The sequence below is a fragment of the Cyprinodon tularosa genome, unplaced genomic scaffold (assembly GCF_016077235.1).
Source record: "Cyprinodon tularosa strain WSP-4 unplaced genomic scaffold, ASM1607723v1 ctg228, whole genome shotgun sequence".
Lineage (NCBI taxonomy): Eukaryota > Metazoa > Chordata > Actinopteri > Cyprinodontiformes > Cyprinodontidae > Cyprinodon > Cyprinodon tularosa.
In genome coordinates this window covers 504,590-522,777 of record NW_024038851.1, presented here as the reverse complement: position 1 = coordinate 522,777, position 18,188 = coordinate 504,590, and the positions used below count along the sequence as shown (strand labels likewise).

Genomic DNA, 18,188 nt, shown 5'->3' with positions numbered 1-18,188 from the left:
CTGTATTTTAGCGTGCATGTTTTAGTAATCAAGCTTTAAAATATTCCATTTGACTTTTAAGTCAGTTACTCATTTAAAGAAAAGCTGCATTTTGTTCTGTATTATATCTCTGTTACCTTCAGGTAGAAAGAAAATGTGTATGGAAAGATTTTTCCCTGATGTCTGTTTTGTTTGGTGGGCAAAAGAAAACTGCTCTGGAATCTGGAGAAAGATGCAGGATGGCATCCATGTTATCCTTTGCTCATAGTGTGTTGCACATTGAAGATGATGAGTATTGGTGTCAAAGCTTATTTTACATTTAACATTAATAATTGTATAGCCAATCACTGTAGCAATTGTTTAAAATTGGCTTTGTGTGTGAGGAAAAAGACTCGAGCAACAACATGATGAATCAGGAAAGAAATCTTGTCAGGAATTCCTAAAATATGTACCATTTTTATGAAAAAATTATAATATGAGCTATTTTATTATGTAATTGTCAGGATTTCAGGAATTAGTTTCCATATTTTTTTTTCTTGAAGAAAGACAGGAACTTTCTGGTAGAAAATAAAGATTCTGCTTGGCTGGAAATCAAAACTCTACTAAATTGAAATTGTTATGCGTTACTAGCAAAAACAGAAATCATGTATAATATGAACATATAACTGATATTAGTAAAAATTTATACCAAAAGCTAATGTTTTCAGTTAGGTGTTAGTGTTTGAATCCTTGAAATAGTATTTTTATTTTTATATTGAAGCTATCAGACAAGCCTCACCAGAATTTAAAATTATATTTTTCAAATGATTCACTGCCCTTATTTTATAAAACTGTTAGAAGTTTTTTTTTTGTCTGATGTATTTATTTAAAATAACATGTCAGGTCTGTATTGGAACCAATGCTTTTCTCTACATGAATAAATTATATATATAAAGTTTTAAACATTGTGTTTGTTGATTATACTAATATTTTCTGTACAGGTGAGAGCTTACAGCAGCTCTTGGATGATATCACACCAGATATGAATGAGCCTAGGGGGTGGTGAGTTGGGTCCAGGAAATTCTGTGAGTCTTGCTAATGACGGAGTTTTTTCATGGATGTAAAGGAATCAGGCAAGCCCAGAAGAGAGTGGATCAGATTGAATATTTAAAGAGGTTTCTAGGGAAGAAAACTCAGGAGGGCAAGGAAAGGGTTAACAAAGGTTAACACTCTGGCCCTGGAGAGCTGACAGCAGGCTCCTTAAGCAGTCCACTGCTTGATGGGGAACAGGGGAAACCAATCAACCTGCCACTCAGGGGGAAAATGCTTGAGGAGGACCTCTGGAGGAGAAACTAAAAAAATTGTTAAATAAAGGCGGAAACTCCCAACATCTGGAAGTATCATAAGGCAAAACCTTTTCTAAATTATGAAGCATAACACATACTCTACTATTAGCCTATATTACTATAGCTCATCTACTGTGTAGAAATTTGGGGCAACACCAACAACATCTATCAGATGTTGTCAGAATAATTAATAAGTCTGGATATCAAAACCATATCAAACATGTATTTATTACTGCTTGCCTTCTTTCTCTGTTCTGTGATGTGGTAGAATTACTTACCTCACAATTTTATGTATGAACCTGTAAATAAAGCCTTACCAGAAGGCATAGAAGAACATTTTGTTGAGGGAGAAAGAGGGTATAATTACAGAGATAATCTACATTTCAAAATCTTCGAAGAAACATGAAAATAATGTGGATTACAATAAATGGAGTGATAGTATGGAACAGACTCACTGCTGAATCAAAGCAAAGATGTTCAAACTGGCTTTCCGAAAAAGATAAAAGTTAATATTCAGGTTGTTTCTGCTGTGCTCTCTTCATCCTCGGATATGGGAGTTGGCTCGGAGCTCATCTGCCTGGCTGTGTGTTTCCTGGACCTGGCGCCTTTTACAGTTGCTTTTTGTATGTCTGCTTCTGTCTGCTTGAACCCCAATCGGCCTCGGCAGATGGCCGTTCACACTGATCCTTGTTCTGCTGGAGGTTTCTTCCTGTTAAAAGGGAGTTTTTCCTCTCCACTGTCGCTACAAGCATGCTTAGTGTGAGGGATTGCATTGGAGTCAATGAGTCGATGCAATCAACTGGTTTTCCTTAGATGATCTGGTGAAATGTAAAGGGCCTTGAGACGACGTGTTGTGAATTGGCGCTACATAAATAAACTGAATTGAATTTAAAAGCCATTATGACATTAGGCAATGAAACCTACCAGAGATAGTAGTTTTTTAGTCAGTTTTTATAGACATTAAAGAAAGTCAACAGAAATAAAGCACTGAAAGTAAGACACACACTTTTTCTCACTTGAGAGGTGGTGTTGTCCAGTTATATATACAGTACAGTTGGCCTTCATTGTTTACATACCCTCCCATTAATGACAATTACAAATTCTCACTAGTAATTCAGCTAACAAAAAAGGAAAAATTATTAATAAATAACGATGAATTAAATGCTAAATTAGTCAATTAAAACATTGATTTTGAATTTTTGCTTAGAAACAATAATTCTATACAAAGTAAAATCTTATGTATGTATGTATGTATGTATGTATGCATGAATTTATAAATTATATATATTGTTCTATATATATTGAATATTATATATATATTCTTTCCCCCCCTGCTCTACATATTGGATATTTAGTTATTCTTATTCAATAATGGCAAATGTTCCAAACTAGTGTTTATGTAGTTATGGCAGCAGGGCTCCAAGCTGTTGAAAACAGATAAATAGATTGCAATTACAGGAAAAACAATGTTTAAAACACACTCAAAAAAGGCTTTATTGCCTAAGACTGTGGAAAAAAACCACCACAAAAAAAAAACCTGACTAACCTGTCTACAAAATTCCTCCCATTCTTCTATACACAAGCCACTCCTGTACGTGACACAAGTTTTTTAGCTCCGTAGAACAGCAAAGTGTTCGACTTCGATTGGGTTGCATAAAACATATGTGAGTTTTCAATTTTTCTGCAAGTTTTGGATTTAGCTTGGCTGTGGTAAGTTTATATAGTATTAACAAAAACTTAAAAAATTCTGAATATCTTATTCAAAACCCTTTGAAAGAACTTCAGAAGGTATTTATCTCAACTGCATCTTGTTTGTTTCAATATATAATTGTTAGAAGCAGTAAATGTTGTCTACAAATCAAGTTACTGTACAACTTAGAGGATCAAACAGCCTGACTGTTTCTGGTTCTGGTGTGCCGAAAGTGAAATTAGAGTTTTGGTTTCATCTTACATGAACCATGTTTTTTTTTTTTTTTTAATGGCTCAAGGTAGCTGAATAATGTGTGATTCTGAATAAACAGCTAAAGCACCAGGATTAATGTAGAGGAAAAAATATGGTAATAACATATTATACATGATTTCAAGATTTCACATCAAGGCTGAATTACAAGTGCATGTCTCTTAATTGTCTAGTATTTTCCTATTTGCAAATTATGCATGCATGATGCCATATATTTTTATGCTGTCTCTGTACATTAGCTTTTAAAAATATTTGAGTTTCGGCAGGTCCTTGTCGAAAATTGCATCCCGTGTTGTTTTACAGAAATATACACTGGATGTAACATTTTCTTCATGCTTACACATTTGTTATGAGCTACCAGTGTGACTTTTTTTGTGACAATTTTTAGGTTAAAAAACAAGGGGGACGGTTTTTCGGCAGGTCCTTGCCAAAAATTGCATCCCGTGCTATCTCAGAGGAGTTGACACTTGTATGACTATATTCCTGTTTATCCATCAGTAGTTACAGGACAAGGATCAGCAAATGCAAATTCTGCTCTGTAAAAAAAATGACAGTGCAATTGTCCCTGTTTGATCTGGAGCCTCATTTGGAGCTTTTAAACAGGCTTTAAATAAAAAATTTAATAATTTGCTGCTGTAATATTATAGATTTTTTTTTAATAAAAAGCTAGCAGACGTGCATAATCGAAAAATAACAGAAATACAACTAAAGAGCATTCAGTATTGTAAGAAATCCCACACTGTTTCTGAATAAATACATTGTTTTGTATTGTATGAGTTAAGTTTATGTCTCTTTCCTTGTAACATTGAAATGTCCCATGCTCCTGAATGCACCATAGCTATCTGACGCTCGCAAATGCATCACACTGGTCTGTGAATGCTGTGCGGTGTAGATGCGCGTTGGATTTTCCGCTTAAAACAAACCTGTGAGACTACAACAAATAAATCAGCCGCACCTCTGACAAAATCTTTGCATTTAATGTTGTTCATAACACCCTTACTTTCGTAAATGAATCTGCCAAATAATGACAAATTTTTCCCACGAGAGGTATATTTAAACGTTTTTATATCATTAATATAACAACAAGTAGCTCCATTGGTCAGAAACTGCCCTCCAAACAGACCGCAGCCTAATGGCTCCACCTAGAGGGAAAAACAGACTCTAGTACCCAACAATATGTTATGTTGTTTTATCATTTCCATCGTTGTATCTCTCTTTTTTATTATATTTTTTTCTGTTCTATTTACTTTTATTTGTATTTATTTTCATTCTGTCTTTTTATTTAGAACATTTTAGTAGACCACTTCGGCTTGGGATTCTATAAAGGTCGAAAAAGAGAAATCTATAGACTAATGAACTTTTTTGGTTCTTGCACTGTTGTTGCTGCTTGCAACTTTATAACTTTATTTGGGAGTAAAATACAAATTTATATAGCTCTTCATTAGTTACTTCTAGTGGTAAAGTTTCAGATATGAGAGATTTTTGTAATCAGAAAATAGTAAAAACAAGAAGAAACTATTAGCAAAACTCCAAGATAAATATGTCTAAGTAATTTCAAAACTAATAATCTGTCATTTATTTATTTTGTTTTCATAGGTTTGCCATGAGTCATTGTAAGGATAAAGATGAGGAAGAGCTTCCTTGTGCAAAGCCTTCTGGTGAGGAGCGGAGTGGAGTTAAAAGGTGAAGATGGCTCCCCATTCCATATATACACTTTTAAAAAATTGTTCAGAAAAAATGCAGACATCACTCTTGTCAAAAAAACACTTAAACTGAATTTGCATCTGGGGATTATTGATGAATGCATTGGTTTCATGAATAAACACTTGGGGGAGGGTAAAAATGTAAAATTCAGTAAAAATGACAATGGAGATGCTAAATGATTCTAAACATATTTAGGCATCTTGAGTATCAGCAAAACTCCAACTTAATGGCCATTTTCATTGTTTCCATACATCCGACTATTGACTCTACATGCAGCAACCAGTCAAAGACATTCAAGAATCAGTCTCCATGTGATCAGAGTTAAAATGTCAGGAACTTGTTCTAAAATTGCATTTGAATGTTTGTGTCAGGTTGGATGGAGGGTTTTGAGGACCCAAATGCAAAGATACGAAGGCAGAAATGGAAAGTGGTGGCCTAGCGGTTAGGGCATTGAATCCAAAGGTTCTGAGTTCAAGCCCCACTCCCACAGAATGCAACTGTGGGTCCCTGAGCAAACCCCACAACGGCAACCCACTGATCCCCAAGGGGATTCTTGTGTCAGTGTAAATACCATAAAAGCTGAAAAAAGACAAGACATAAGTTTAGCTGACTCAACTGCGGTTCCAGAGGCAGAGAATTTATTCCAATTTTTAGGCTTTTGCAGAGTGCTTCTGATCTATTTACATTTATTTAACTGATTTACACACTTTGCCCGAAGATCTCAAAATCAATGATGGCCGGAAGTAATAAGTTTGAATTTAGACATCTAGCATTTACCAGCATTCCTGCACGCTCACTGTTAATATGACATCAATGTTATGATTGGGTTACCAAAAACAAAGTATACTAAACACCTTATGACAAAGGTTAAGTTAGAAATATGTTGGAATGATAATTTGCTAAAGTTGTGCTTGTTGAAAAATATGTCCAAGAACATCTAAAAAAATGACTTATCTTCTTATCGCTTTTGTGTTAAAGTTGAATAATTTCTCTATGATTCAGGACAGAATTGCTGCAGAAAGACATCTATCCTGGTCCTAGCAGTGTGTCCTGCAACAGTGCTGGATCAAAGGACAGTCACTTCGACTTTAAAGAAAGTAAACTGTAAGTCATTAAGAATAGACACTCTAATCCCAACTGATCATTATTGAGTGAAAATGTTTTAATAAATAAACTACTTTAAATGGATGGATGGATGGATGGATGGATGGATGGATGGATGGATGGATGGATGGACTTTGTTTTTGTTACCAAAAACATTTTTGTTACCAAAAACAAAGTATACTAAACACCTTATGACAAAGGTTGAATTAGAAATATGTTGGAATGATAATTTGCTAAAGTTGTGCTTGTTGAAAAATATGTCCAACAACATCTAAAAAAATGACTTTTCTTGTTATCGCTTTTGTGTTAAAGTTGAATAATTTCTCTATGATTCAGGACAGAATTGCTGCAGAAAGACATCAATCCTGGTTCTAGCAGTGCGTCCTGCAACAGTGCTGGATCAAAGGACATTATCTCCAACTTTAAAGAAAGAAAACATATGTAAGCCATTAAGAATAGACACTCTAATCCCAACTGATCATTATTGAGTGAAAATGTTTTGATAAAAAAACTACTTTAAATGGATGGATGGATGGATGGATGGATGGATGGATGGATGGATGGATGGATGGATGGATGGATGGATGGATGGATGGATGGACTTTGTTTTTGTTACCAAAAACAAAGTATACTAAACACCTTATGACAAAGGTTGAATTAGAAATATGTTGGAATGATAATTTGCTAAAGTTGTGCTTGTTGAAAAATATGTCCAACAACATCTAAAAAAATGACTTTTCTTGTTATCGCTTTTGTGTTAAAGTTGAATAATTTCTCTATGATTCAGGACAGAATTGCTGCAGAAAGACATCAATCCTGGTTCTAGCAGTGCGTCCTGCAACAGTGCTGGATCAAAGGACATTATCTCCAACTTTAAAGAAAGAAAACATATGTAAGTCATTAAGAATAGACACTCTAATCCCAACTGATCATTATTGAGTGAAAATGTTTTAATAAAAAAACTACTTTAAATGGATGGATGGATGGATGGATGGATGGATGGATGGATGGATGGATGGATGGATGGATGGATTGATAGATGGGTGAAAGCCAAGCAGTTTGACAGCTAAGGCTCATGTTAAATGAAGGAGTAGTTGATTTCTTTCATATCTGTTAAAAAGGGGAAGCTGTAGCTTTTTCTTCCTGTCATTGGTCCTTTCCCTCGTATCTTTCAGATTATCTACAAAAAAGAAAATATTCCGTGTTTTGAATTGAACTGCGTATCAATAGAAGTTCCAAGAATTTATTTGATTTTGATTCTTAAAGGTATAGTAGAGGATGTTCTTTTCATCAAAATAGGTGGTCCTCCTAATTCTCGCTAATGAAATGTTTCTTTAAGGCCATCATATACGCTTCACACCATTTTCACTTACCGGCGGTGTGTCTGAAATAATGAAAAAATTTAAAATCTTGTTTTATAAAGTAAGCTTGTATGACCGATAGAAACAGCAACATTTAAACAGAGCCTGCATGAGGAGAAATGGGTTTGTGCACGCTCTCGCACACATTTTATAGGCGTTCCTTCTCGCCAGCGGGTACAGGGTTGTGCATGTGCATTTTTTGTGGGGAGGGTGGGTCCTTTCAAAGATCCTCCACTATACCTTGAAGATTTACAAACTATTCTTTTTGATTCAATCTTAAATTGAACTTCTTGAATTAAAGGATTTTTTTGCTGCTACCTCCATGACTTTTTTTTAATACCATGTTTTTACCAGATTTTACTTTTTTTTGTTTCTCCAAAAGGACATGCTGTTTCTCTGTGTATTTATCTTTTGTACATATTTTCATACTAGATGTTGAAGACGCACTATACACTAAAGGAGGTTACGCCTCTAAGCTTTCCTTCCCAGTTTTTTGCCTGACTCACTTTTTATAACTTTGTGATAAAGACAATGCTTATAAAACATGACTTAAGATTAAACATCAAATGTAATCATGACAACACAGAGAAACATACAAAAACAATGCAAATAGAATTAAAGCTGGGGTTTGCACTCAGGACCCTCATGCTACAAGGCAACAATGCCAACAACTGTGCCAACATGCAGCCCAAGACATTTAACCTGCTTCAAAATGATTCCGATATTTGGCCTTTAATATTTATATAAAACTGTATGTCTCCATGTAGACCAATGCTTTTCAAAACTAGATGTAATTTAAGGTACATGTTGCCCTCAGGGTGCAGGAGCAGAGCGCAGAAGCTGGTCAGTCTCCTCCACAACATCAAAATGAACTGGACTCTGTTTTTCAGGTGTGTAAGTATAAAAAAATATAACATATTTAGTTTTTCACAATTTTGCTTTGGACCATGGCCCTAGAATAAGATGATGTATCTGGTATTATGTTTCAGGACCTGGAAGACAGCATTGTAACATTTGTTAAAAACAAGCTCAAGGTTATCAAAAGCTGTATGAGCACCGGTAAGCTAAAAAGCTTTGAGTCTGATGGGGAGGATGAGAGCTTACCAGAGGATACAAGGCAGAGAAGGAGCTGCATGGAGGCTTTGGTGAAAATTGCTCTGCACTTTCTGAGGGCACAGAAGCAAGAGGAGCTGGCTGACCAGTTGGAAAGCAGTAAGATTTATCCTGGTTTTTCAGCAGTAAAAAAAATCAAAACTAGATTTACCTAGTCTGGACGTTCATTGGAAAATTATCTGACACCAAGTTTAAATCAATAGCTATTTATTTTTTTTTGCAGGGAATAAGCTATATAATAATTTATTTATTCCTGTTTGTTATCACTCAGAATGCTCTTATGCAATTCTTCAAGAGAAACATAAATTCTTGCTGAAAAGGAAGTTTCAGTATGTGTTTGAAGGGATTGCAAAGTCAGGACACCAGACCCTTCTGAATCAGATCTTCACAGAACTTTACCTCACAGACGGTGGGAATGAAAGTCATGATAATCAGCATGAGATTGGACTGATTGCAACAGCAAGCAGAGCACAAAACAAACCTGAAATGAAGATTAAATGTGAGGATATATTTAAAACCACAAAGATGAATAAACCAGTCAGAACAGTGATGACGAAGGGAGTGGCTGGGATTGGAAAAACTGTTCTAACACAGAAGTTCACTCTGGACTGGGCTGAAAACAAAACCAACCAGAAAATCCATTACATATTTCCATTCACATTCAGGGAGCTCAATTTCTTGCAAGGGAAGGAGCTCAGCTTGGTAGAACTTATTAAGCATTTCTTTACTGACTGTAAAGACCTAGGAAATTACAGATTTGAAGATATCTGTGTTGCATTCATCTTTGATGGTCTGGATGAGTGTCAACTTCCTCTAGACTTCTTCAGCAATAAGATTCTGACTGATGTTACAGAGTCCGCCTCACTGGATGTGCTGCTGACAAATCTCATTAGAGGGAACCTCTTACCTTCTGCTTATCTGTGGATCACCACACGACCCGCAGCAGCCAGTCAGATCCCTCTTGAGTGTGTGGACTTGGTGACAGAAGTCAGAGGGTTTGCTGAACAGCAGATGTGGGAGGAGTACTTCAGGAAAAGATTCACAGATGAGGATCTGGCCAGCAATGTTATCTCTCAAATCAAAACATCAAGAACCCTTCGCATAATGTGCCAGATCCCAGTCTTCTGCTGGATCACAGCTACAGTTCTGGAGAATGACTTTAAAACCTGTGAAACCAAAGAGCTGCCAAAGACAAGGACTGAGTTGTACATCCATTACCTGTTGATTCAAGCTAAACTAAAATTAATCAAATGTGACAAAGTACCTGAAACACAGCAACACTGGAGTCTAGAAACCAGGGGCATGATTGAAATTCTGGGAAAACTGGCTTTTAATCAGCTACAGAAAGGAAACCTGATCTTTTATGAGTCCGATCTGGAGAATAGTGGAATCAATATCCACGATGCTTCAAAGTACGCAGAGGATTTTCCACAGATGTTTATAGAAGATAAGGGGCTGTACCAAGGCAAGGTGTTCAGTTTTGTACATTTGAGCGTTCAGGAATTTCTGGCAGCTCTTCATGTGCATCTGACGTTCTTCAACTGTGGCATTAACCTACTAGGAAAGTCTGACTCAGAAGAAGCTACTGAGGCGGGTTTCTATAAAACTGCTGTGAAGGAAACCTTGCAAAGCCGAAATGGACATCTGGACCAGTTCCTTTGTTTCCTTCTAGGTCTTTCATTGAAAAGCAATAAGACTCTCCTACAAGGCCTTCTGATGAAGACAGATAGTAACCCAGAGGCATGTAATGAAACAATCAAACACATCAGAGACAAGATCAGTGAGAATCTGCCCACAGAGAAAGGTCTCAATCTGTTTTACTGTTTAAATGAGCTGGGTGATAATTTCTTGGTAGAAGAGATCCAGCAATATTTGTCATCAGGGCGACTCTGTACAGACAAACTGTCCCCTGCCCATTGGTCAGCCCTGGTGTTCAATTTGCTCTCCTCAGAAGAATATCTAGATGTTTTTGACCTGAAGAAATACTCTGCTTCTGAGGAGGCTCTGATGAGGCTGTTGCAAGTTGTGAAAGCTGCAAGCAAAGTCTTGTAAGTAAGACAATAGAGTAGCTTTATGAAAAATATCTAAAAAACATTCAAATAAGCAAATAAACATCAACATACATTTTCTTTTCTGCCTTCTTTAGGCTGGATTCCTTTCAATTCTCAGAGAAAAGTCTTACAGCTCTGGCTTCGATTATAAGCTCAAAGGATTCTAATATGAGCGAGCTTGAGATAAGTAACACAAGGCTCCAGGATTCTGGAGTACAGCTGCTGATGGATGGAGTGGAACCAGAATCCTGCAAAATGGAGTCCCTAAGGTCAGATCAAATTGTTACTTGTTATATTCTAATTCAAAAACACACATTTGTCATCTAAACTATAAAGTAAGTAAGTAAGAATTTATTTATATAGCACCTTTCACAAGCATTGAGGGTCACAAAGTGCTTTACAAAGGTGTACAATAAAAAAACAACAAAAATATCAGAGGAAAAATGCTGCTGACAACCCACTCACTGTGCAGGTTGTCATATTTTGTTACCTCTCCAATCCCACAAAAACTCAGCAATTTTTGTTTGCAATCTGTACTTTATCTTTTATAGGTGACGTTATAATTAGGACCGCTCAAATAGATATTGTAAAGAGGCAGCTCTGTTTCTAATTTCTATTAAATGGATCTGACTATGAGGCAGGTCCGCCGCTCCAACATCAGGATGAGGCAGGTGCAGCAATGAAGGGGAATGAATAGATAATCCTACTATAGAACCTCAATTTGTATAAAAATACTTTGACCATAATATTTTATCTTTAAATTTGAATTGTCACTAAAACAGAATTCTATAAAGAGGATCAATTGCAAGTGGAGCAATTATGAAAAGCCAAAAGTGGCCGCATATTGTATACATGAAAAATATTTATTTTTGATTTATACTTGAGATACATGTATCAAGTCAAATTAAATAGATAGATATTTCTTTATGTCTGTTGTTATTAACTGTTATATGCATATTTTTACTTAACAATCCTTGAACATTTTTTAAAATCTCTCACTTTATGAATGCAAATCTTTCTTACTATTAAAAGCTTTTTGAAATATTAGAATTTGTATTCATTACATCAAATCACACAAATGTTTAGCTCAATTATTAGTTTATTAAAACCTTAGCAATTTTTTTTAAGTTTAGAAATGTCCTTAGAGGTTTTCATCTGTTTTCGGATTTTGACTCTATCTATAGAAAAGTTTCCAATTTTCCAGTTTTTATTCCCCTGTATTATCAACCTCCGCTTTCTGAATTTAGGCTCCCCTGGGCCAGTAGGGGGCTCTATGGGGTCACATAACCCTACTATTTTGAGCCAACCCTGGGGACAGCTCTTCACTTACAGTATTTGAGGTTTAATTTGAGGAAATCATCCACAGTTTTTAGAATGAAAAATGAATACTGTACAAGTAATGTCTTTTTTCGATAAAGAAGAAGGAAAAAAAAATCTGTTCTACCTTTTACTGCTGTAAGAAATGGATAAAAGCTGTCAAATGTTTTAAAGAGAGCGATATTTGTGTTATTTGCTTGTGATGGTGTTAATCTTATTGATGAAATGGGTTTTAACCATATTATTTACCAAGGTTTCTTTGAGGATTGGCTTATTCTTTACACCTCAGCCCACCCATCCATCTTCTCCCACTTTTTCTGTCAGGTGGGGCCGGTGAAAGACTGGCAGTTTATGGGCAAGTCACCAGTCTGTTACAGGGCAACAGAGAGAAATACAACTATGCTTACAAAATCATACCTAGGGACAACTCAGAGAAGCCAATTAACCTCACAGTCACGTTCTTGGACTGTGAGAGGGAGCCAGAGTACCCTTTGCACAGGGAGAATTTTCAAACTCCATACAGAAAATCCCTCAGCCAGGAATCAAACCCACAACCTTCTTTCTGCAAGGAAACAGTACTACAAACTGCGTCATAGTGCTGCGCACCCCCCAAGTCCTTGTTTATTAAAACTAAATTCCACAGTTTTTCGTATTTCATATTGATCAGGTTAAAACATTGTTTTCTCATGCATCGTGTTTTCAGATTCAGCCTCTGCAACCTCTCAGAGAAATGCTGTAAAACTCTATCTAGACTTCTCAGCTCTAATCTAAGAGCTTTGGATCTGAGTAACAATGACATTCGGGATTCTGGACTGAAGCGCCTGTCTGATGGACTCAAGAGTCCTAACTGCAGACTGGAAATACTCAGGTTAGGATTCCCAACTTATTCTTTGATTATTGCCTCATTTTATATATATATATATATATGTGTACGCATATAGATATATATATATAAGGTCTATATATTATAAAATATTCAATATATATACAACTATATATATATTCATAAATTCATACAGATTTATACATACATAAGATTTTACTTTGTCTAGAATGAATTTTTCTCTGCAAAAATTCTAAATCAATGTTTTAATTGACTAATTAAGCATTTACTTCATCGTTATCTATTAATAATTTTTCCTTTTTTATTATTTGAATTACTGGTTTGAATTTGTCATTGCCATTGATGGGAGGGTATGTAAACATTGATGACCAACTGTACTGTATATGTAAATGGACAATACCACCAATCTCACCAAGTTCATTAAATTGTTGATTTTGAATTAAAATACAACAATAAGTAATAGAAGGGTCTTTCATGTAAATTCTGTTTTTGCAGGCTTTCAGGCTGCTTGATAACAGAAAACGGATGTGACTCTCTGCTCTCAGCCTTGAACCGCAGCTCCCATCTGAGAGAGCTAGACCTAAGCTACAATCACCCAGGAGACTCAGCAGTGAAGGGTCTAACTGCTATACAGGAAGATCCAGAATGGAAACTGGAAACTCTTATGTAAGAAGAAAGGTTTTAATATTATACTGTGAGTTGAGGAAGAAAAATGTGTTAAAGCAGGATTTTTTTTTTTTTTTTTTACAAAATTCAAATAAGGTCTTGGTCTTAGCCTCTAAAGGTCTTGGCCTTGTCTTGGTCTCGGTACTCCTTGGCCTGAGTTGGTGTGGTCTTGACCACCACACTACACTAACCCTCCGTGTGCGCATTCCCCCGAGGGTCTGCTACATTGAGGGCAGTCTCAAACCACATAATGGGTAGGGGGAGTGGAGCGTTGCAGGAGTGCAGACTTGCTGGAATTTGGCAGCGTGTGTAACAGCAAACTAATGGCAGACGAAACACGTGCATTCAAATGTAAGATCCCCCTGTTTTTTGTATCTTCATCATGCTGACAGAAAATCCCAATTCAGGAAAAATATAACAGGAAACATTAATACCAAAAGGGAAGGGTTTGTTTGAAATGGTTGTATTTGACTTTATAAAATTAGTTTTAACCCCCAAATGTCTGAAGTCATATGAACCTGCGCCACAGAGCTACAGTCATGCACATGGGGTGTGTGACTGTGTTGCAATAGCAATGGCTTCTTGCCTTTTCCATCAGAGGGAAGAAGGGAGGCCATGCCATTGTTGTTCATACCTCCCCACTGTCAATCAAGGTGCCTTCCAGCTGAGAGTATGAGCATTGGGAATGGGGACAGTCTGGGATTGGGTCAGGTGGTCGATAGAGTGGGGCAGGTTGTGAAACTGGCTGCTCAACACTGATTGGCAGATTATACTCAAGATTTTTTGACTGACAGTCAAATATTCCTCATGAGAGTGAAACATGACAGGAAAGAGTGATCGTTCTGTCAGAATAGTCATCTTGCAGAAATTTTGCTGTGGTTTCTGGTTTATTATTTCAGAGCGCTTCAGCTAGTTTCAGATGTTGCAGTAAAGTGATTTGTTTTGTTTTTAACATTATTGAAATACATAAACAGATAACATTAAAGGCATTAATTAATTAATTAACTTTACGTTTTGCATTAATTAACAACATTAACCCCTCACCCATATGTATGCATGTATGTATATATATATATATATATATATATATATATATATATATATATATATATATATATATATATATATATATATATATATATATATATATATATATATATATATATATATATGGGTGTGTGTGTGTGTATGTTTACACACACACAAAAACACATATTTAATAAGATTAAATATAATTATTTCTGTTTAATGCATTACACAACCTACACATTTACAGGCAGATAATGAAGCAAATCTCATGGTGCAGAATGTAATGTGAAGCAAATACAAATGTGATAACTGTGTTTGTATGTGGAGACAGACTACAGTACAACAGCCTTATTTTGATTTGTATTTTCCTTTTTAGACTTAAGTTTGGTGGAAACAAGTGGTTGAGACCAGGTCTAAAAAAGTGTAAGTATTGCTTTAATATTGAGCATAAAAAATACTAAAAATGACAATATAACTTTTCTAACATTTGCTCAGGAAGTTATTTATTTCAAAGGTCCAAGCATAATCAGATTCTATATTTGTATCTAATTAGAAACATAATTGCTTTAGAGTTTTCTATACAATGCCATCATACAAGACCAGCTCTTCTATTGCAGACGAAAACATGTTCTATATACCAAATAAACGGTGTATCCATGATGCAGAACTTAATGATTCTTTTTTTGTATAAGCTTTTATTACTTATCTTCACTATAACTATATTAAATGGCCGTTTGATTTAACAGAAAAAATGGCATGTTAACATATCCATTATGGATAACTAATCTAATAATGTCATGACAGTAATTTAGACTTTAAATGACTCAGTACTATCACTTTTGTAGTAACTGATAAGACTACTTGACTAAAATGCTTTGATAAATAACACATTAAAAATATTAAATGTTGTGTTTGTTTTCTCATTCAGATTCCTGTACCCTGACCTTTGACACAGACACTATAAACAGGGGTATAGAATTGTCTGAAAACAACATGAAGGTGACATATTCGGCAAAGTTACAGCCGTACAATGACCACCACAAAAGGTTTGAGTACTGGTGTCCTCAGCTGCTGTGCTCCGAGGGTGTATCTGGTCGAGGTTACTGGGAGGTAGACTGGAGTGGAAGAGTTTACATTGCAGTGAGCTACAGAGAAATCGAAAGGTGTGGAGGATTAAAGGACTGTTTGTTTGGATGGAACAAACAGTCCTGGGCTCTGGTCTGCTGTGAAGATGGTTATTCTGTCTGGCATGATGACAGGATGACACCGATCTCTTCCTCCTCCATCTCCCACAGAGTAGCAGTCTATGTTGACCTCCCAGCTGGGATCCTTTCCTTTTACAAAGTCTCATCTGAGACACTAATCCACATCCACACTTTCAGTACTACATTCACAGGATCACTGTTTCCTGGGTTTGGGTTCTGGTCTGGTTGGCCATGCTCCTCAGTGTGTATGTTGGCCTCCTGCTGCTGATCAATGCAGCGCACATCTGTTGTTAGTTACCACCAACCTTACCACTCTCTTATAATTAGGCTGTGACTTTTTAAATTAACTAAATATAATTTGACATAAAATATAATTCCTTTTAAGACGGAAAATAGGGATGGATTTAGTTTCACTTTTGTCTTTCGAGCATATCTCCAAGAGTGGGGTCACTGTTGTATTACTATATGTAGGCGTCACGGGAGATCATTGGTCAATGCAACAGCTAGCAAAAGGAAGAGCTTGGGGGGAGTAGTGGCGTAGTGGTTAGGGCATAGAGCTTGGAATCCTGAGGTTCTGAGTTCGAGCCCCACTCCCACACACTGCCAATCTTGGTCCCAAAGAACCTTAACCCCACACTGCTCCCCTGGCACCACACAGTGGCAGCACACTGCTCCCCAACAGGATTGGTTAAATGAAGAGAGTTAATTTCATTGCTCTGTACTTGTGACAGTGTAATGATAATAAAAGCCAGGAAAAAAAAAAAGTTTTTGGCATAATGCATGTGGATGGGGAAAAAATATATTGTCCTACGTGCAATTTTCCACATAGAAGTAGCAGTAGATAGCTGATACCAGTTTTGAGTTCCATCAACAAATAATGTTTATTTACTTTATGTTATTGACGATGAAAACAAGGTTTTTCTTTTGGCCAACAGGACTTTTTACAGTAAGGGATATTTTGAGGGCTTAAATTCTTTACTTCAATTGAGTCATAGCTAGTTCAATCCAATATGGCTCTGGGCTGGTTCCCCTCTTCACCCCCATTTCCTCTGTTTCTGGTGAAGGCAGTTGAGAGAAATCCTCCACCTAATACAAGTACTCCATTGCTAAACTATCATCTCTGTGATATTTCTCTATGTTCGTGTCCCTGTCAGTTACAACCGAAACCACAGCCAGCCCTCAAACCCTTTACTCAACATTAGCAAAGCTGATATTGGTTGGATGTAGAAGGTAAAGACAACGTATTGGTTTGATGTGCCCACATTGGCCTTTGTACAATGATAATTTTTCGCTCTTTTGGTATCTCTAAAAAAACTATGGCTATTTCTAACTTATTAAAATAAGCCAGTCAGAAAAATACATACTTGGAATGTACTCACACTTTTTATAATGCTAATCAAATTCCTTTCTTGGTATGGCAGGCATGTACAGTATACAACAGTGCTACAGCTAAGGTAAAATGTCTCGTACTAAAGTAATGATTTAAGGTGTGCATACTTATGCAACAGGGATATTGCAAATATCTTTATAAAATGTTTTCCATGTAAATAAATAGTTTCCTTTTCAGTTATATTGTACTTTTATTTTAAAAAAAGTATTATGAATTTAAATAGAAATTTTTCCTTTTTGACTGTACTGTGAACACTTTAATGTTAATTGCTGTATACTTCGGTCTGTTTGGCATGTTTGCATATTTTAAAATGAACATTTGATTATACTTGTCATTAAACTTGTCATTATAATCCCAGAAAAATACACCAAATCATTTTAATACACCAAAGAAGCTTGTAGAACTATGTAAGAAAAGCAATAAATTTTTTAAGAGCACTCATGAGGCGGGTTTTCTTATTTGTGAATGTTTCTTTTTTTTACAAGAACTTTTATCATTTCTGTTTTATAAAAGGGTATTTTATTAATATAGACTATAAATCATTTATTAGCATCTACATTGGTGAAACATTAATTTAAATGGTTGAGTGCAGTGGCCAGGAGTATATCAGTTGGTCTGTAATGCTTTCTGCAGGAGGAACCATGACAGGCTCTAATGGTGCAATCACATCGAACGCAAATGATTCTAGAATGTTGCTCTATTTTAGTGCTCTTGCTCGATTGACATTTCAGCACCAGTTCACGATGCAAACAGGACACCGGGTCATCTAATAGGTGGAGCTTCTATTCACTTGCCTTTGGTCTGATTAACTCAACATGGCAGTCCTGGATTTTTTCAGAGTGAGTCACAGTGCTGTATTGAAAGTAGAAAGCCAGTACCCTGTGACCACCTTAAGAAACACAACCTTCGCATCACTTTGCTCCTGAACACTCCTATACAAAGGGATAACATATAAATTACTTGCTTAATTCACATTATTCAAATTCAGGTGTTAATGCACTTTAATATGTTAATGGTGAATAGCTGCCCGAATTTTGGCTTTGATCAAACAGATTGGACCGAATAATTTTTAATTAAGAACCGCCTGATGAGGTTGCTCATGGAAAGTATTTTCTTCTGAACACCTTTTCAGGGTGTGAA

The 18,188-nt window shown here is 36.1% G+C and overlaps 1 protein-coding gene across 4 annotated transcripts; it reads left to right on the top strand.

Moving 5' to 3' along the window:
• Positions 1 to 2,895: 2,895 nt before the first annotated feature.
• Positions 2,896 to 17,483, top strand: LOC119784502 (protein NLRC3-like). Of its 4 annotated transcripts, none has more exons than XM_038286569.1 (12): positions 2,896 to 3,014; positions 4,861 to 4,947; positions 6,409 to 6,513; positions 6,860 to 6,964; positions 8,251 to 8,323; positions 8,423 to 8,645; positions 8,818 to 10,594; positions 10,693 to 10,866; positions 12,618 to 12,782; positions 13,254 to 13,424; positions 14,830 to 14,876; positions 15,382 to 17,483. In XM_038286569.1, the coding sequence occupies exons 2-12, from the start codon at positions 4,868 to 4,870 to the stop codon at positions 15,924 to 15,926; spliced, it is 3,465 nt and encodes a 1,154-aa protein (XP_038142497.1). In that variant the 5' UTR covers positions 2,896 to 3,014; positions 4,861 to 4,867; the 3' UTR covers positions 15,927 to 17,483. The 4 variants fall into 4 exon arrangements, with proteins under 4 accessions (XP_038142497.1, XP_038142496.1, XP_038142499.1 ...); XM_038286568.1 differs by having other exon boundaries at positions 2,903 to 2,968; XM_038286570.1 differs by having other exon boundaries at positions 2,920 to 3,092.
• Positions 17,484 to 18,188: the final 705 nt, after the last annotated feature.